General features: G+C 38.2%; 1 protein-coding gene across 1 annotated transcript in view; it reads left to right on the top strand.

Annotated features, from left to right (window-relative positions):
• Positions 1–17,175, top strand: part of LOC124018049 (dynactin subunit 6-like) — a 19,669-nt gene extending 2,494 nt beyond the window's left edge. The window contains exons 2-7 of the mRNA XM_046333312.1: positions 1,001–1,065; positions 1,304–1,409; positions 3,440–3,528; positions 3,965–4,012; positions 15,765–15,907; positions 16,120–17,175. Of these exons, the coding sequence (XP_046189268.1) occupies positions 1,001–1,065; positions 1,304–1,409; positions 3,440–3,528; positions 3,965–4,012; positions 15,765–15,907; positions 16,120–16,224 (556 nt within the window). The 3' untranslated portion in view covers positions 16,225–17,175. The remainder of the gene's footprint in view (positions 1–1,000; positions 1,066–1,303; positions 1,410–3,439; positions 3,529–3,964; positions 4,013–15,764; positions 15,908–16,119) is intronic.
• The last annotated feature ends 463 nt before the right edge of the window (positions 17,176–17,638 follow it).

Raw genomic sequence — 17,638 nt, 5'->3', positions numbered from 1 at the left:
GGAGATATGGGCTAGGGGATAAGGTTAGGAGATATGGGCTAGGGGATAAGGTTAGGAGATATGGGCTAGGGGATGAGGTTAGGTGATATGGGCTAGGGGATAAGGTTAGGAGATAGGGCTAGGGGATAAGGGGTGGCAGGGTAGCCTAGTGGTTAGAGCATTGGACTAGTAACCGGAAGGTTCAAAACCCCCGAGCTGACAAGGTACAAATCTGTCGTTCTGCCCCTGAACAGGCAGTTAACCCACTGTTCCTAGTCCGTCATTGAAAATAAGAATGTGTTCTTAATTGACTTGCCTAGTAAAATAAAGGTAAAAAATAAAAAAATTATTAAAAAAAGGTTAGGAGATAGGGGCTTGGTTTGATTTGGGATTCAAATTAAATCAAAGTTAATTTGTCATGTGCGCTGAATACAAGACCTTACAGTGAAATGCTTACTTACAGGCTCTAACCAACAGCGCAAAAAAGGTATTAGGTGAACATTAGGTAGGTAAAGAAATAAAACAACAGTAAAAAGACAGGCTATATACAGTAGCGAGAGTTAGTTCAGCTGCAGTTTTATAAACATTCTAGGTGACAGTAAATCCCCATTAATGTCCCCACCCCCTCCTCATCTTGTCTGCGTTCCACGCAAGCGCACAATGACGTCGTTTATGCTGAGAAGGATTCGAAATCGATTGTCGAAAAAAACTCAAGTCGATCAACAAAATGTCGGATAAACAAAATGCTCAAAAAGGTATTACGACTCCAACTTGAATTCGTTTTTAGTTCAGTATTGTGTATCAAATAACACATTATTACTGTTTCATACTGTTTTGTGATAGTTTGAATGTGTTAAACAAAGTGAATATGTTTTAGGAAACAGCTAGCTAACGTGACTAGCTGAGTTAGCTACTTTAGCTGTAGCAAGCAGCTAACTAACTTGTAGACATACAGATGATTCATAAATTATACACGTTTTGTATTGCTGATTATTACCAACACTTGGTTTTCTGTTTGTAGTGCTAAAATAGCAGCTGGCGCCGTGGTGTGCGTCGAAAGCGAGATCAGAGGGGATGTCACTATTGGTAAGAAGACGTCAAATGTAGCATTTAGCTTAGCTAGTCAGGTAACGTCGGCTAACTATTTATTTTACAATGAGCAACAACAACATTCGTTTGTCTGTAGTAGCTCTAGTCTCTATATAGCTTGACATTATCACACGGCTCAGGTTACTGAGTATATATCCACTTTGGAGCCGGCTAAAAATGGTTGATGTGGGAGGCTAGCGTTGCACATTTGACTGTCCATGCATGGTCTTTCCAGGTGCCAGAACCGTGGTCCATCCCAAAGCCCGCATCATTGCCGAGGCAGGACCCATAGTCATCGGAGAAGGCAACCTCATCGAGGAACAAGCTCTTATAATCAACAGGTGAACATAACAATAGTGAATCTTCTAGAAGTGGAAGGGTACAGTGGTGAGGTCTCTCCTGTGTTCTATTGTCGCCTCTCTCTCCCCCTCCCCGGTTACATCCATCCATTCTCCCTACACTTTATTCCTTCCGTGCTTTTATTCTGTCTTTCCCCACCTCTCTTTTGCACTTGTAACGGATGTGAGACGGCTAGCTTGGTTAGTGGTGCGCGCTAAATAGCGTTTTTTTTGTGGAGCGATGGGTAACGATGCTTCGAGGGTGACTGTTGTTGATGTGTGCAGAGAGTCCCTGGTTCGCGCCCGGGTATGGGCGAGGGGACGGTTTAAAGTTATACTATTACACAGTCGCCCACCTCTTTTTCCTCTGTCATGTTATGGTCTCCTTTTCCTGTCATGTTATGGTCTCCTTTTTCTCTGTCATGTTATGGTCTCCTTTTCCTGTCATGTTATGGTCTCCTTTTCCTCTGTCATGTTATGGTCTCCTTTTCCTGTCATGTTATGGTCTCCTTTTCCTGTCATGTTATGGTCTCCTTTTCCTGTCATGGTCTCCTTTTCCTGTCATGGTCTCCTTTTCCTGTCATGGTCTCCTTTTCCTCTCATGTTATGGTCTCCTTTTCCTCTGTCATGGTCTCCTTTTCCTCTCATGTCATGGTCTCCTTTTCCTCTCATGTCATGGTCTCCTTTTCCTCTGTCATGTCATGGTCTCCTTTTCCTCTGTCATGTTATGGTCTCCTTTTCCTCTGTCATGTTATGGTCTCCTTTTCCTGTCATGTTATGGTCTCCTTTTCCTCTGTCATGTTATGGTCTCCTTTTCCTGTCATGTTATGGTCTCCTTTTCCTGTCATGTTATGGTCTCCTTTTCCTGTCATGTTATGGTCTCCTTTTCCTCTGTCATGTTATGGTCTCCTTTTCCTCTGTCATGTTATGGTCTCCTTTTCCTGTCATGGTCTCCTTTTCCTGTCATGGTCTCCTTTTCCTGTCATGGTCTCCTTTTCCTCTCATGTTATGGTCTCCTTTTCCTCTGTCATGGTCTCCCTTTTCCTCTCATGTCATGGTCTCCTTTTCCTCTGTCATGGTCTCCTTTTCCTCTGTCATGTCATGGTCTCCTTTTCCTCTGTCATGTTATGGTCTCCTTTTCCTCTGTCATGTTATGGTCTCCTTTTCCTGTCATGTTATGGTCTCCTTTTCCTCTGTCATGTTATGGTCTCCTTTTCCTGTCATGTTATGGTCTCCTTTTCCTGTCATGTTATGGTCTCCTTTTTCCTGTCATGTTATGGTCTCCTTTTCCTCTGTCATGTTATGGTCTCCTTTTCCTCTGTCATGTTATGGTCTCCTTTTCTTCTGTCATGTTATGGTCTCCTTTTCCTCTGTCATGTTATGGTCTCCTTTTCCTCTGTCATGTTATGGTCTCCTTTTCCTCTGTCATGTTATGGTCTCCTTTTCCTCTGTCATGTTATGGTCTCCTTTTCCTCTGTCATGTTATGGTCTCCTTTTCCTCTGTCATGGTCTCCTTTTCCTCTGTCATGTTATGGTCTCCTTTTCCTCTGTCATGTTATGGTCTCATTTTCCTCTGTCATGTTATGGTCTCCTTTTCCTCTGTCATGGTCTCCTTTTCCTCTGTCATGTTATGGTCTCCTTTTTCCTCTGTCATGTTATGGTCTCCTTTTTCCTCTGTCATGTTATGGTCTCCTTTTCCTCTGTCATGTTATGGTCTCCTTTTCCTCTGTCATGTTATGGTCTCCTTTTCCTCTGTCATGTTATGGTCTCCTTTTCCTCTGTCATGTTATGGCTGTCTGATTGAAGCTGTATGCCTGATTTGAAGCTGTATGTCTGATATGAAGCTGGCTGTCTGATATGAAGCTGGCTGTCTGATGGAAGCTGGCTGTCTGATGGAAGCTGGCTGTCTGATTGAAGCTGGCTGTCTGATATGAAGCTGGCTGTCTGATATGAAGCTGGCTGTCTGATATGAAGCTGGCTGTCTGATATGAAGCTGGCTGTCTGATTGAAGCTGGCTGTCTGTCTTTGATCAGTTATCCAGAGAACATAGCGCCTGACTCTGAGGGAGTGGAGCCAAAGACGATGACCATCGGCATCAACAACGTGTTTGAAGTTGGGTGTAGTATCCTTTATATTGAAGTGGTACACTGACCTCTAGGGTACAGCCACTGACCTCTAGGGTACAGCCACTGACCTCTAGGGTACAGCCACTGACCTCTAGGGTACAGCCACTGACCTCTAGGGTACAGCCACTGACCTCTAGGGTACAGCCACTGACCTCTAGGGTACAGCCACTGACCTCTAGGGTACAGCCACTGACCTCTAGGGTACAGCCACTGACCTCTAGGGTACAGCCACTGACCTCTAGGGTACACTGACCTATAGGGTACAGCCACTGACCTATAGGGTACAGCCACTGACCTGTAGGGAACAGCTATTTGGACATTTGACCTCTGTCTGTTTGACCTCTGTCTAATATCACATATCTGTATATTGCTGCTCTGAAAGTCCTTTTGTTGGTAAAGTATGAAACTCTCCTTAACCAATGATACTTGCAGTGTCTCAAGCTTTGAAAATTGGGGACAACAATGTCATAGAATCCAAAGGTAAGAAAGGTTCAAATGCCACAAATTCAGTAATGACTGTCTTCATCCCAATGATCTGAATGACTGAGTGTGTCTCTGTTGATTATTAAATCACTATGGAGAGAACCCTTCCATCTAAACTGTTGATTGGTTATTAAATCACTATGGAGAGAACCCTTCCATCTAAACTGTTGATTGGTTATTAAATCACTATGGAGAGAACCCTTCCATCTAAACTGTTGATTGGTTATTAAATCACTATGGAGAGAACCCTTCCATCTAAACTGTTGATTGGTTATTAAATCACTATGGAGAGAACCCTTCTATCATCTAAACTGTTGATTGGTTATTAAATCACTATGGAGAGAACCCTTCTATCATCTAAACTGTTGATTGGTTATTAAATCACTATGGAGAGAACCCTTCTATCATCTAAACTGTTGATTGGTTATTAAATCACTATGGAGAGAACCCTTCTATCATCTAAACTGTTGATTGGTTATTAAATCACTATGGAGAGAACCCTTCTATCATCTAAACTGTTGATTGGTTATTAAATCACTATGGAGAGAACCCTTCTATCATCTAAACTGTTGATTGGTTATTAAATCACTATGGAGAGAACCCTTCTATCATCTAAACTGTTGATTGGTTATTAAATCACTATGGAGAGAACCCTTCCATCTAAACTGTTGATTGGTTATTAAATCACTATGGAGAGAACCCTTCCATCTAAACTGTTGATTGGTTATTAAATCACTATGGAGAGAACCCTTCTATCATCTAAACTGTTGATTGGTTATTAAATCACTATGGAGAGAACCCTTCTATCTAAACTGTTGATTGGTTATTAAATCACTATGGAGAGAACCCTTCCATCTAAACTGTTGATTGGTTATTAAATCACTATGGAGAGAACCCTTCCATCTAAACTGTTGATTGGTTATTAAATCACTATGGAGAGAACCCTTCCATCTAAACTGTTGATTGGTTATTAAATCACTATGGAGAGAACCCTTCCATCTAAACTGTTGATTGGTTATTAAATCACTATGGAGAGAACCCTTCCATCTAAACTGTTGATTGGTTATTAAATCACTATGGAGAGAACCCTTCCATCATCTAAACTGTTGATTGGTTATTAAATCACTATGGAGAGAACCCTTCTATCATCTAAACTGTTGGTTATTAAATCACTATGGAGAGAACCCTTCTATCATCTAAACTGTTGATTGGTTATTGAATCACTATGGAGAGAACCCTTCTATCATCTAAACTGTTGATTGGTTATTAAATCACTATGGAGAGAACCCTTCTATCATCTAAACTGTTGATTGGTTATTAAATCACTATGGAGAGAACCCTTCTATCATCTAAACTGTTGATTGGTTATTAAATCACTATGGAGAGAACCCTTCTATCATCTAAACTGTTGATTGGTTATTAAATCACTATGGAGAGAACCCTTCTATCATCTAAACTGTTGATTGGTTATTAAATCACTATGGAGAGAACCCTTCTATCATCTAAACTGTTGATTGGTTATTAAATCACTATGGAGAGAACCGTTCTATCATCTAAACTGTTGATTGGTTATTAAATCACTATGGAGAGAACCGTTCTATCATCTAAACTGTTGATTGGTTATTAAATCACTATGGAGAGAACCCTTCTATCATCTAAACTGTTGATTGGTTATTAAATCACTATGGAGAGAACCCTTCTATCATCTAAACTGTTGATTGGTTATTAAATCACTATGGAGAGAACCCTTCTATCATCTAAACTGTTGATTGGTTATTAAATCACTATGGAGAGAACCCTTCTATCATCTAAACTGTTGATTGGTTATTAAATCACTATGGAGAGAACCCTTCCATCTAAACTGTTGATTGGTTATTAAATCACTATGGAGAAAACCCTTCCATCTAAACTGTTGATTGGTTATTAAATCACTATGGAGAGAACCCTTCCATCTAAAGTGTTGATTGGTTATTAAATCACTATGGAGAGAACCCTTCCATCTAAACTGTTGATTGGTTATTAAATCACTATGGAGAGAACCCTTCCATCTAAACTGTTGATTGGTTATTAAATCACTATGGAGAGAACCCTTCTATCATCTAAACTGTTGATTGGTTATTAAATCACTATGGAGAGAACCCTTCTATCATCTAAACTGTTGATTGGTTATTAAATCACTATGGAGAGAACCCTTCTATCTAAACTGTTGATTGGTTATTAAATCACTATGGAGAGAACCCTTCCATCTAAACTGTTGATTGGTTATTAAATCACTATGGAGAGAACCCTTCCATCTAAACTGTTGATTGGTTATTAAATCACTATGGAGAGAACCCTTCCATCTAAACTGTTGATTGGTTATTAAATCACTATGGAGAGAACCCTTCCATCTAAACTGTTGATTGGTTATTAAATCACTATGGAGAGAACCCTTCTATCATCTAAACTGTTGATTGGTTATTAAATCACTATGGAGAGAACCCTTCTATCATCTAAACTGTTGATTGGTTATTAAATCACTATGGAGAGAACCCTTCCATCATCTAAACTGTTGATTGGTTATTAAATCACTATGGAGAGAACCCTTCCATCTAAACTGTTGATTGGTTATTAAATCACTATGGAGAGAACCCTTCCATCATCTAAACTGTTGATTGGTTATTAAATCACTATGGAGAGAACCCTTCCATCATCTAAACTGTTGATTGGTTATTAAATCACTATGGAGAGAACCCTTCTATCATCTAAACTGTTGATTGGTTATTAAATCACTATGGAGAGAACCCTTCTATCATCTAAACTGTTGATTGGTTATTAAATCACTATGGAGAGAACCCTTCTATCATCTAAACTGTTGATTGGTTATTAAATCACTATGGAGAGAACCCTTCCATCATCTAAACTGTTGATTGGTTATTAAATCACTATGGAGAGAACCCTTCTATCATCTAAACTGTTGATTGGTTATTAAATCACTATGGAGAGAACCCTTCTATCATCTAAACTGTTGATTGGTTATTAAATCACTATGGAGAGAACCCTTCTATCATCTAAACTGTTGATTGGTTATTAAATCACTATGGAGAGAACCCTTCCATCATCTAAACTGTTGATTGGTTATTAAATCACTATGGAGAGAACCCTTCTATCATCTAAACTGTTGATTGGTTATTAAATCACTATGGAGAGAACCCTTCCATCTAAACTGTTGATTGGTTATTAAATCACTATGGAGAGAACCCTTCTATCATCTAAACTGTTGATTGGTTATTAAATCACTATGGAGAGAACCCTTCCATCTAAACTGTTGATTGGTTATTAAATCACTATGGAGAGAACCCTTCCATCTAAACTGTTGATTGGTTATTAAATCACTATGGAGAGAACCCTTCCATCTAAACTGTTGATTGGTTATTAAATCACTATGGAGAGAACCCTTCCATCTAAACTGTTGATTGGTTATTAAATCACTATGGAGAGAACCCTTCTATCATCTAAACTGTTGATTGGTTATTAAATCACTATGGAGAGAACCCTTCTATCATCTAAACTGTTGATTGGTTATTAAATCACTATGGAGAGAACCCTTCTATCATCTAAACTGTTGATTGGTTATTAAATCACTATGGAGAGAACCCTTCCATCATCTAAACTGTTGATTGGTTATTAAATCACTATGGAGAGAACCCTTCCATCTAAACTGTTGATTGGTTATTAAATCACTATGGAGAGAACCCTTCCATCATCTAAACTGTTGATTGGTTATTAAATCACTATGGAGAGAACCCTTCCATCATCTAAACTGTTGATTGGTTATTAAATCACTATGGAGAGAACCCTTCTATCATCTAAACTGTTGATTGGTTATTAAATCACTATGGAGAGAACCCTTCTATCATCTAAACTGTTGATTGGTTATTAAATCACTATGGAGAGAACCCTTCTATCATCTAAACTGTTGATTGGTTATTAAATCACTATGGAGAGAACCCTTCCATCATCTAAACTGTTGATTGGTTATTAAATCACTATGGAGAGAACCCTTCTATCATCTAAACTGTTGATTGGTTATTAAATCACTATGGAGAGAACCCTTCTATCATCTAAACTGTTGATTGGTTATTAAATCACTATGGAGAGAACCCTTCTATCATCTAAACTGTTGATTGGTTATTAAATCACTATGGAGAGAACCCTTCCATCATCTAAACTGTTGATTGGTTATTAAATCACTATGGAGAGAACCCTTCTATCATCTAAACTGTTGATTGGTTATTAAATCACTATGGAGAGAACCCTTCTATCATCTAAACTGTTGATTGGTTATTAAATCACTATGGAGAGAACCCTTCCATCTAAACTGTTGATTGGTTATTAAATCACTATGGAGAGAACCCTTCTATCATCTAAACTGTTGATTGGTTATTAAATCACTATGGGAGAACCCTTCCATCTAAACTGTTGATTGGTTATTAAATCACTATGGAGAGAACCCTTCCATCTAAACTGTTGATTGGTTATTAAATCACTATGGAGAGAACCCTTCCATCTAAACTGTTGATTGGTTATTAAATCACTATGGAGAGAACCCTTCTATCATCTAAACTGTTGATTGGTTATTAAATCACTATGGAGAGAACCCTTCTATCATCTAAACTGTTGATTGGTTATTAAATCACTATGGAGAGAACCCTTCCATCATCTAAACTGTTGATTGGTTATTAAATCACTATGGAGAGAACCCTTCCATCTAAACTGTTGATTGGTTATTAAATCACTATGGAGAGAACCCTTCCATCATCTAAACTGTTGATTGGTTATTAAATCACTATGGAGAGAACCCTTCCATCATCTAAACTGTTGATTGGTTATTAAATCACTATGGAGAGAACCCTTCTATCATCCAAACTGTTGATTGGTTATTAAATCACTATGGAGAGAACCCTTCTATCATCTAAACTGTTGATTGGTTATTAAATCACTATGGAGAGAACCCTTCTATCATCTAAACTGTTGATTGGTTATTAAATCACTATGGAGAGAACCCTTCCATCATCTAAACTGTTGATTGGTTATTAAATCACTATGGAGAGAACCCTTCTATCATCTAAACTGTTGATTGGTTATTAAATCACTATGGAGAGAACCCTTCTATCATCTAAACTGTTGATTGGTTATTAAATCACTATGGAGAGAACCCTTCTATCATCTAAACTGTTGATTGGTTATTAAATCACTATGGAGAGAACCCTTCCATCATCTAAACTGTTGATTGGTTATTAAATCACTATGGAGAGAACCCTTCTATCATCTAAACTGTTGATTGGTTATTAAATCACTATGGAGAGAACCCTTCTATCATCTAAACTGTTGATTGGTTATTAAATCACTATGGAGAGAACCCTTCTATCATCTAAACTGTTGATTGGTTATTAAATCACTATGGAGAGAACCCTTCCATCATCTAAACTGTTGATTGGTTATTAAATCACTATGGAGAGAACCCTTCTATCTAAACGGTTGATTGGTTATTAAATCACTATGGAGAGAACCCTTCTATCATCTAAACTGTTGATTGGTTATTAAATCACTATGGAGAGAACCCTTCTATCATCTAAACTGTTGATTGGTTATTAAATCACTATGGAAAGAACCCTTCTATCATCTAAACTGTTGATTGGTTATTAAATCACTATGGAGAGAACCCTTCTATCATCTAAACTGTTGATTGGTTATTAAATCACTATGGAGAGAACCCTTCTATCATCTAAACTGTTGATTGGTTATTAAATCACTATGGAGAGAACCCTTCTATCATCCAATTTGTAAGTCGCTCTGGATAAGAGCGTCTGCTAAATGACTTAAATGTAAATGTAATGTAAATGTAAATCTAAACTGTTGATTGGTTATTAAATCACTATGGAGAGAACCCTTCTATCTAAACTGTTGATTGGTTATTAAATCACTATGGAGAGAACCCTTCTATCATCTAAACTGTTGATTGGTTATTAAATCACTATGGAGAGAACCCTTCCATCATCTAAACTGTTGATTGGTTATTAAATCACTATGGAGAGAACCCTTCTATCATCTAAACTGTTGACTGGTTATTAAATCACTATGGAGAGAACCCTTCTATCATCTAAACTGTTGATTGGTTATTAAATCACTATGGAGAGAACCCTTCTATCATCTAAACTGTTGATTGGTTATTAAATCACTATGGAGAGAACCCTTCCATCATCTAAACTGTTGATTGGTTATTAAATCACTATGGAGAGAACCCTTCCATCATCTAAACTGTTGATTGGTTATTAAATCACTATGGAGAGAACCCTTCCATCTAAACTGTTGATTGGTTATTAAATCACTATGGAGAGAACCCTTCCATCTAAACTGTTGATTGGTTATTAAATCACTATGGAGAGAACCCTTCCATCTAAACTGTTGATTGGTTATTAAATCACTATGGAGAGAACCCTTCCATCATCTAAACTGTTGATTGGTTATTAAATCACTATGGAGAGAACCCTTCCATCATCTAAACTGTTGATTGGTTATTAAATCACTATGGAGAGAACCCTTCCATCTAAACTGTTGATTGGTTATTAAATCACTATGGAGAGAACCCTTCCATCTAAACTGTTGATTGGTTATTAAATCACTATGGAGAGAACCCTTCCATCTAAACTGTTGATTGGTTATTAAATCACTATGGAGAGAACCCTTCTATCATCTAAACTGTTGATTGGTTATTAAATCACTATGGAGAGAACCCTTCCATCTAAACTGTTGATTGGTTATGAAATCACTATGGAGAGAACCCTTCCATCATCTAAACTGTTGATTGGTTATTAAATCACTATGGAGAGAACCCTTCTATCATCTAAACTGTTGATTGGTTATTAAATCACTATGGAGAGAACCCTTCCATCTAAACTGTTGATTGGTTATTAAATCACTATGGAGAGAACCCTTCTATCATCTAAACTGTTGATTGGTTATTAAATCACTATGGAGAGAACCCTTCTATCATCTAAACTGTTGATTGGTTATTAAATCACTATGGAGAGAACCCTTCCATCTAAACTGTTGATTGGTTATTAAATCACTATGGAGAGAACCCTTCTATCATCTAAACTGTTGATTGGTTATTAAATCACTATGGAGAGAACCCTTCCATCTAAACTGTTGATTGGTTATTAAATCACTATGGAGAGAACCCTTCCATCATCTAAACTGTTGATTGGTTATTAAATCACTATGGAGAGAACCCTTCCATCATCTAAACTGTTGATTGGTTATTAAATCACTATGGAGAGAACCCTTCTATCATCTAAACTGTTGATTGGTTATTAAATCACTATGGAGAGAACCCTTCCATCATCTAAACTGTTGATTGGTTATTAAATCACTATGGAGAGAACCCTTCCATCTAAACTGTTGATTGGTTATTAAATCACTATGGAGAGAACCCTTCCATCATCTAAACTGTTGATTGGTTATTAAATCACTATGGAGAGAACCCTTCCATCATCTAAACTGTTGATTGGTTATTAAATCACTATGGAGAGAACCCTTCTATCATCTAAACTGTTGATTGGTTATTAAATCACTATGGAGAGAACCCTTCTATCATCTAAACTGTTGATTGGTTATTAAATCACTATGGAGAGAACCCTTCTATCATCTAAACTGTTGATTGGTTATTAAATCACTATGGAGAGAACCCTTCCATCATCTAAACTGTTGATTGGTTATTAAATCACTATGGAGAGAACCCTTCTATCATCTAAACTGTTGATTGGTTATTAAATCACTATGGAGAGAACCCTTCTATCATCTAAACTGTTGATTGGTTATTAAATCACTATGGAGAGAACCTTCTATCATCTAAACTGTTGATTGGTTATTAAATCACTATGGAGAGAACCCTTCCATCATCTAAACTGTTGATTGGTTATTAAATCACTATGGAGAGAACCCTTCTATCATCTAAACTGTTGATTGGTTATTAAATCACTATGGAGAGAACCCTTCTATCATCTAAACTGTTGATTGGTTATTAAATCACTATGGAGAGAACCCTTCCATCTAAACTGTTGATTGGTTATTAAATCACTATGGAGAGAACCCTTCTATCATCTAAACTGTTGATTGGTTATTAAATCACTATGGAGAGAACCCTTCCATCTAAACTGTTGATTGGTTATTAAATCACTATGGAGAGAACCCTTCCATCTAAACTGTTGATTGGTTATTAAATCACTATGGAGAGAACCCTTCCATCTAAACTGTTGATTGGTTATTAAATCACTATGGAGAGAACCCTTCTATCATCTAAACTGTTGATTGGTTATTAAATCACTATGGAGAGAACCCTTCTATCATCTAAACTGTTGATTGGTTATTAAATCACTATGGAGAGAACCCTTCCATCATCTAAACTGTTGATTGGTTATTAAATCACTATGGAGAGAACCCTTCCATCTAAACTGTTGATTGGTTATTAAATCACTATGGAGAGAACCCTTCCATCATCTAAACTGTTGATTGGTTATTAAATCACTATGGAGAGAACCCTTCCATCATCTAAACTGTTGATTGGTTATTAAATCACTATGGAGAGAACCCTTCTATCATCCAAACTGTTGATTGGTTATTAAATCACTATGGAGAGAACCCTTCTATCATCTAAACTGTTGATTGGTTATTAAATCACTATGGAGAGAACCCTTCTATCATCTAAACTGTTGATTGGTTATTAAATCACTATGGAGAGAACCCTTCCATCATCTAAACTGTTGATTGGTTATTAAATCACTATGGAGAGAACCCTTCTATCATCTAAACTGTTGATTGGTTATTAAATCACTATGGAGAGAACCCTTCTATCATCTAAACTGTTGATTGGTTATTAAATCACTATGGAGAGAACCCTTCTATCATCTAAACTGTTGATTGGTTATTAAATCACTATGGAGAGAACCCTTCCATCATCTAAACTGTTGATTGGTTATTAAATCACTATGGAGAGAACCCTTCTATCATCTAAACTGTTGATTGGTTATTAAATCACTATGGAGAGAACCCTTCTATCATCTAAACTGTTGATTGGTTATTAAATCACTATGGAGAGAACCCTTCTATCATCTAAACTGTTGATTGGTTATTAAATCACTATGGAGAGAACCCTTCCATCATCTAAACTGTTGATTGGTTATTAAATCACTATGGAGAGAACCCTTCTATCTAAACGGTTGATTGGTTATTAAATCACTATGGAGAGAACCCTTCTATCATCTAAACTGTTGATTGGTTATTAAATCACTATGGAGAGAACCCTTCTATCATCTAAACTGTTGATTGGTTATTAAATCACTATGGAAAGAACCCTTCTATCATCTAAACTGTTGATTGGTTATTAAATCACTATGGAGAGAACCCTTCTATCATCTAAACTGTTGATTGGTTATTAAATCACTATGGAGAGAACCCTTCTATCATCTAAACTGTTGATTGGTTATTAAATCACTATGGAGAGAACCCTTCTATCATCCAATTTGTAAGTCGCTCTGGATAAGAGCGTCTGCTAAATGACTTAAATGTAAATGTAATGTAAATGTAAATCTAAACTGTTGATTGGTTATTAAATCACTATGGAGAGAACCCTTCTATCTAAACTGTTGATTGGTTATTAAATCACTATGGAGAGAACCCTTCTATCATCTAAACTGTTGATTGGTTATTAAATCACTATGGAGAGAACCCTTCCATCATCTAAACTGTTGATTGGTTATTAAATCACTATGGAGAGAACCCTTCTATCATCTAAACTGTTGACTGGTTATTAAATCACTATGGAGAGAACCCTTCTATCATCTAAACTGTTGATTGGTTATTAAATCACTATGGAGAGAACCCTTCTATCATCTAAACTGTTGATTGGTTATTAAATCACTATGGAGAGAACCCTTCCATCATCTAAACTGTTGATTGGTTATTAAATCACTATGGAGAGAACCCTTCCATCATCTAAACTGTTGATTGGTTATTAAATCACTATGGAGAGAACCCTTCCATCTAAACTGTTGATTGGTTATTAAATCACTATGGAGAGAACCCTTCCATCTAAACTGTTGATTGGTTATTAAATCACTATGGAGAGAACCCTTCCATCTAAACTGTTGATTGGTTATTAAATCACTATGGAGAGAACCCTTCCATCATCTAAACTGTTGATTGGTTATTAAATCACTATGGAGAGAACCCTTCCATCATCTAAACTGTTGATTGGTTATTAAATCACTATGGAGAGAACCCTTCCATCTAAACTGTTGATTGGTTATTAAATCACTATGGAGAGAACCCTTCCATCTAAACTGTTGATTGGTTATTAAATCACTATGGAGAGAACCCTTCCATCTAAACTGTTGATTGGTTATTAAATCACTATGGAGAGAACCCTTCTATCATCTAAACTGTTGATTGGTTATTAAATCACTATGGAGAGAACCCTTCCATCTAAACTGTTGATTGGTTATGAAATCACTATGGAGAGAACCCTTCCATCATCTAAACTGTTGATTGGTTATTAAATCACTATGGAGAGAACCCTTCTATCATCTAAACTGTTGATTGGTTATTAAATCACTATGGAGAGAACCCTTCCATCTAAACTGTTGATTGGTTATGAAATCACTATGGAGAGAACCTTCCATCATCTAAACTGTTGATTGGTTATTAAATCACTATGGAGAGAACCCTTCTATCATCTAAACTGTTGATTGGTTATTAAATCACTATGGAGAGAACCCTTCCATCTAAACTGTTGATTGGTTATTAAATCACTATGGAGAGAACCCTTCTATCATCTAAACTGTTGATTGGTTATTAAATCACTATGGAGAGAACCCTTCTATCATCTAAACTGTTGATTGGTTATTAAATCACTATGGAGAGAACCCTTCCATCTAAACTGTTGATTGGTTATTAAATCACTATGGAGAGAACCCTTCCATCTAAACTGTTGATTGGTTATTAAATCACTATGGAGAGAACCTTCCATCTAAACTGTTGATTGGTTATTAAATCACTATGGAGAGAACCTTCTATCATCTAAACTGTTGATTGGTTATTAAATCACTATGGAGAGAACCCTTCTATCATCTAAACTGTTGATTGGTTATTAAATCACTATGGAGAGAACCCTTCCATCATCTAAACTGTTGATTGGTTATTAAATCACTATGGAGAGAACCCTTCCATCATCTAAACTGTTGATTGGTTATTAAATCACTATGGAGAGAACCCTTCCATCATCTAAACTGTTGATTGGTTATTAAATCACTATGGAGAGAACCCTTCCATCATCTAAACTGTTGATTGGTTATTAAATCACTATGGAGAGAACCCTTCCATCATCTAAACTGTTGATTGGTTATTAAATCACTATGGAGAGAACCCTTCTATCATCTAAACTGTTGATTGGTTATTAAATCACTATGGAGAGAACCCTTCCATCATCTAAACTGTTGATTGGTTATTAAATCACTATGGAGAGAACCCTTCCATCATCTAAACTGTTGATTGGTTATTAAATCACTATGGAGAGAACCCTTCCATCTAAACTGTTGATTGGTTATTAAATCACTATGGAGAGAACCCTTCCATCTAAACTGTTGATTGGTTATTAAATCACTATGGAGAGAACCCTTCCATCATCTAAACTGTGTCCCCCTCCCTCCAGCTGACTTGGGCAGGAACATGATTCTAACTTCTGGTTGTATCATCGGCGCCTGTTGCCAGGTCAACACCTGTGAGGTCATACCTGAAAACACTGTCATCTTTGGCTCGGGGTGTCAGAGACGTGTGCAGACAGAGCGACCACAGGTACACACGCACGCACACACACACACACACACACACACACACACACACACACACACACACTGAGATTAGTGATCCAGGGGACTGTGTGTATAAGACACAGTCTATGTAGCTTTGTCTTTCTGCACTTGTTTTTAACCTAAGAACCAGTCCATCCACTGTTTCCCTGTTAGCAGTGAAGAACAACATGTCTTTGTGTGTTTTGTGTTCTGCAGCCTCAGACTCTTCAGCTCGACTTCCTGATGAAGATCCTCCCCAACTACCACCACATGAAGAAGACTGTCAAAACCACCTCCGCTGTCACGCCGGCCAAAAACTAAACCCCACCAGCTCCCGGGCCAAAAAATGTACCTCTCTGGCAGACAGCGAACGAAGGAATCTCTTACTACTCAATATGTACTGCCACTACTTTAACAAGAATCTAAAGAATGTCACTGAACTGTTCTCCTTGTCTCACCACACCGAGGTCCAGTTTCCCAGACCCAGCAGGATTTAAATAGTTTTGTCCATGATGAGGCGTGACCGGTGACTGGGAAACTGCCCCTTCGTAGTGGAAGTCCTATATGATGAGGCGTGACCGGTGACTGGGAAACTGCCCCTTCGTAGTGGAAGTCCTATATGATGAGGCGTGACCGGTGACTGGGAAACTGCCCTTCGTAGTGGAAGTCCTATATGATGAGGCGTGACCGGTGACTGGGAAACTGCCCCTTCGTAGTGGAAGTCCTATATGATGAGGCGTGACCGGTGACTGGGAAACTGCCCCTTCGTAGTGGAAGTCCTATATGATGAGGCGTGACCGGTGACTGGGAAACTGCCCCTTCGTAGTGGAAGTCCTATATGATGAGGCGTGACTGGGAAACTGCCCCTTCGTAGTGGAAGTCCTATATGATGAGGCGTGACCGTTGACTGGGAAACCGCCCCTTCGTAGTGGAAGTCCTATATGATGAGGCGTGACCGGTGACTGGGAAACTGCCCCTTCGTAGTGGAAGTCCTATATGATGAGGCGTGACCGGTGACTGGGAAACTGCTCCTTCGTAGTGGAAGTCCTATATGATGAGGCGTGACCGGGAAACTGCCCCTTCGTAGTGGAAGTCCTATATGATGAGGCGTGACCGGTGACTGGGAAACTGCCCCTTCGTAGTGGAAGTCCTATATGATGAGGCGTGACCTGTGACTGGGAAACTGCCCCTTCGTAGTGGAAGTCCTATATGATGAGGCGTGACCGGTGACTGGGAAACTGCCCCTTCGTAGTGGAAGTCCTATATGATGAGGCGTGACCGGTGTGACGACCCTCCCACTCTGTCTGCCGTATTCTGTCTTTGTTCTTGTTTTCTTATTAGGATGCCGGTGGGCGGAGTTGAGAGGGTCGTCAGCTACATGGGAAACACCTGGGCCAGGTGTCTCCCAGGATAAATAGACCTCTTCCACATTCATGGAGGAGACTCTCTCCATGCAGACACCCGTTGTAGATTGTGTTGTGGTTCTTGGTGGCCGTTTGTTTGTTTGCTTTGGCACCTTTCATCACCCTGCATTATCACATTCATGCATGCAAAACACTCACTTACACTACTGATTACTGATTACACACACCATTGTATATTATACTTAGTTACTTCTTTAATAAATATAGATTTTGCTACTCCTTATCTCCACGTTGTCTCCCTTTGTTACGGGCTTTGAGCCGGTTCGTGACAAGTGGGGGCTCATCCGGGATCTTTGAACTATTGGTTTGGG

The sequence above is a fragment of the Oncorhynchus gorbuscha genome, unplaced genomic scaffold, assembly GCF_021184085.1.
Source record: "Oncorhynchus gorbuscha isolate QuinsamMale2020 ecotype Even-year unplaced genomic scaffold, OgorEven_v1.0 Un_scaffold_383, whole genome shotgun sequence".
NCBI classification, from domain to species: Eukaryota; Metazoa; Chordata; class Actinopteri; order Salmoniformes; family Salmonidae; genus Oncorhynchus; species Oncorhynchus gorbuscha.
Note: the sequence above shows the minus strand (reverse complement) of the source record. Positions and strands in the feature narration are given on the sequence as shown.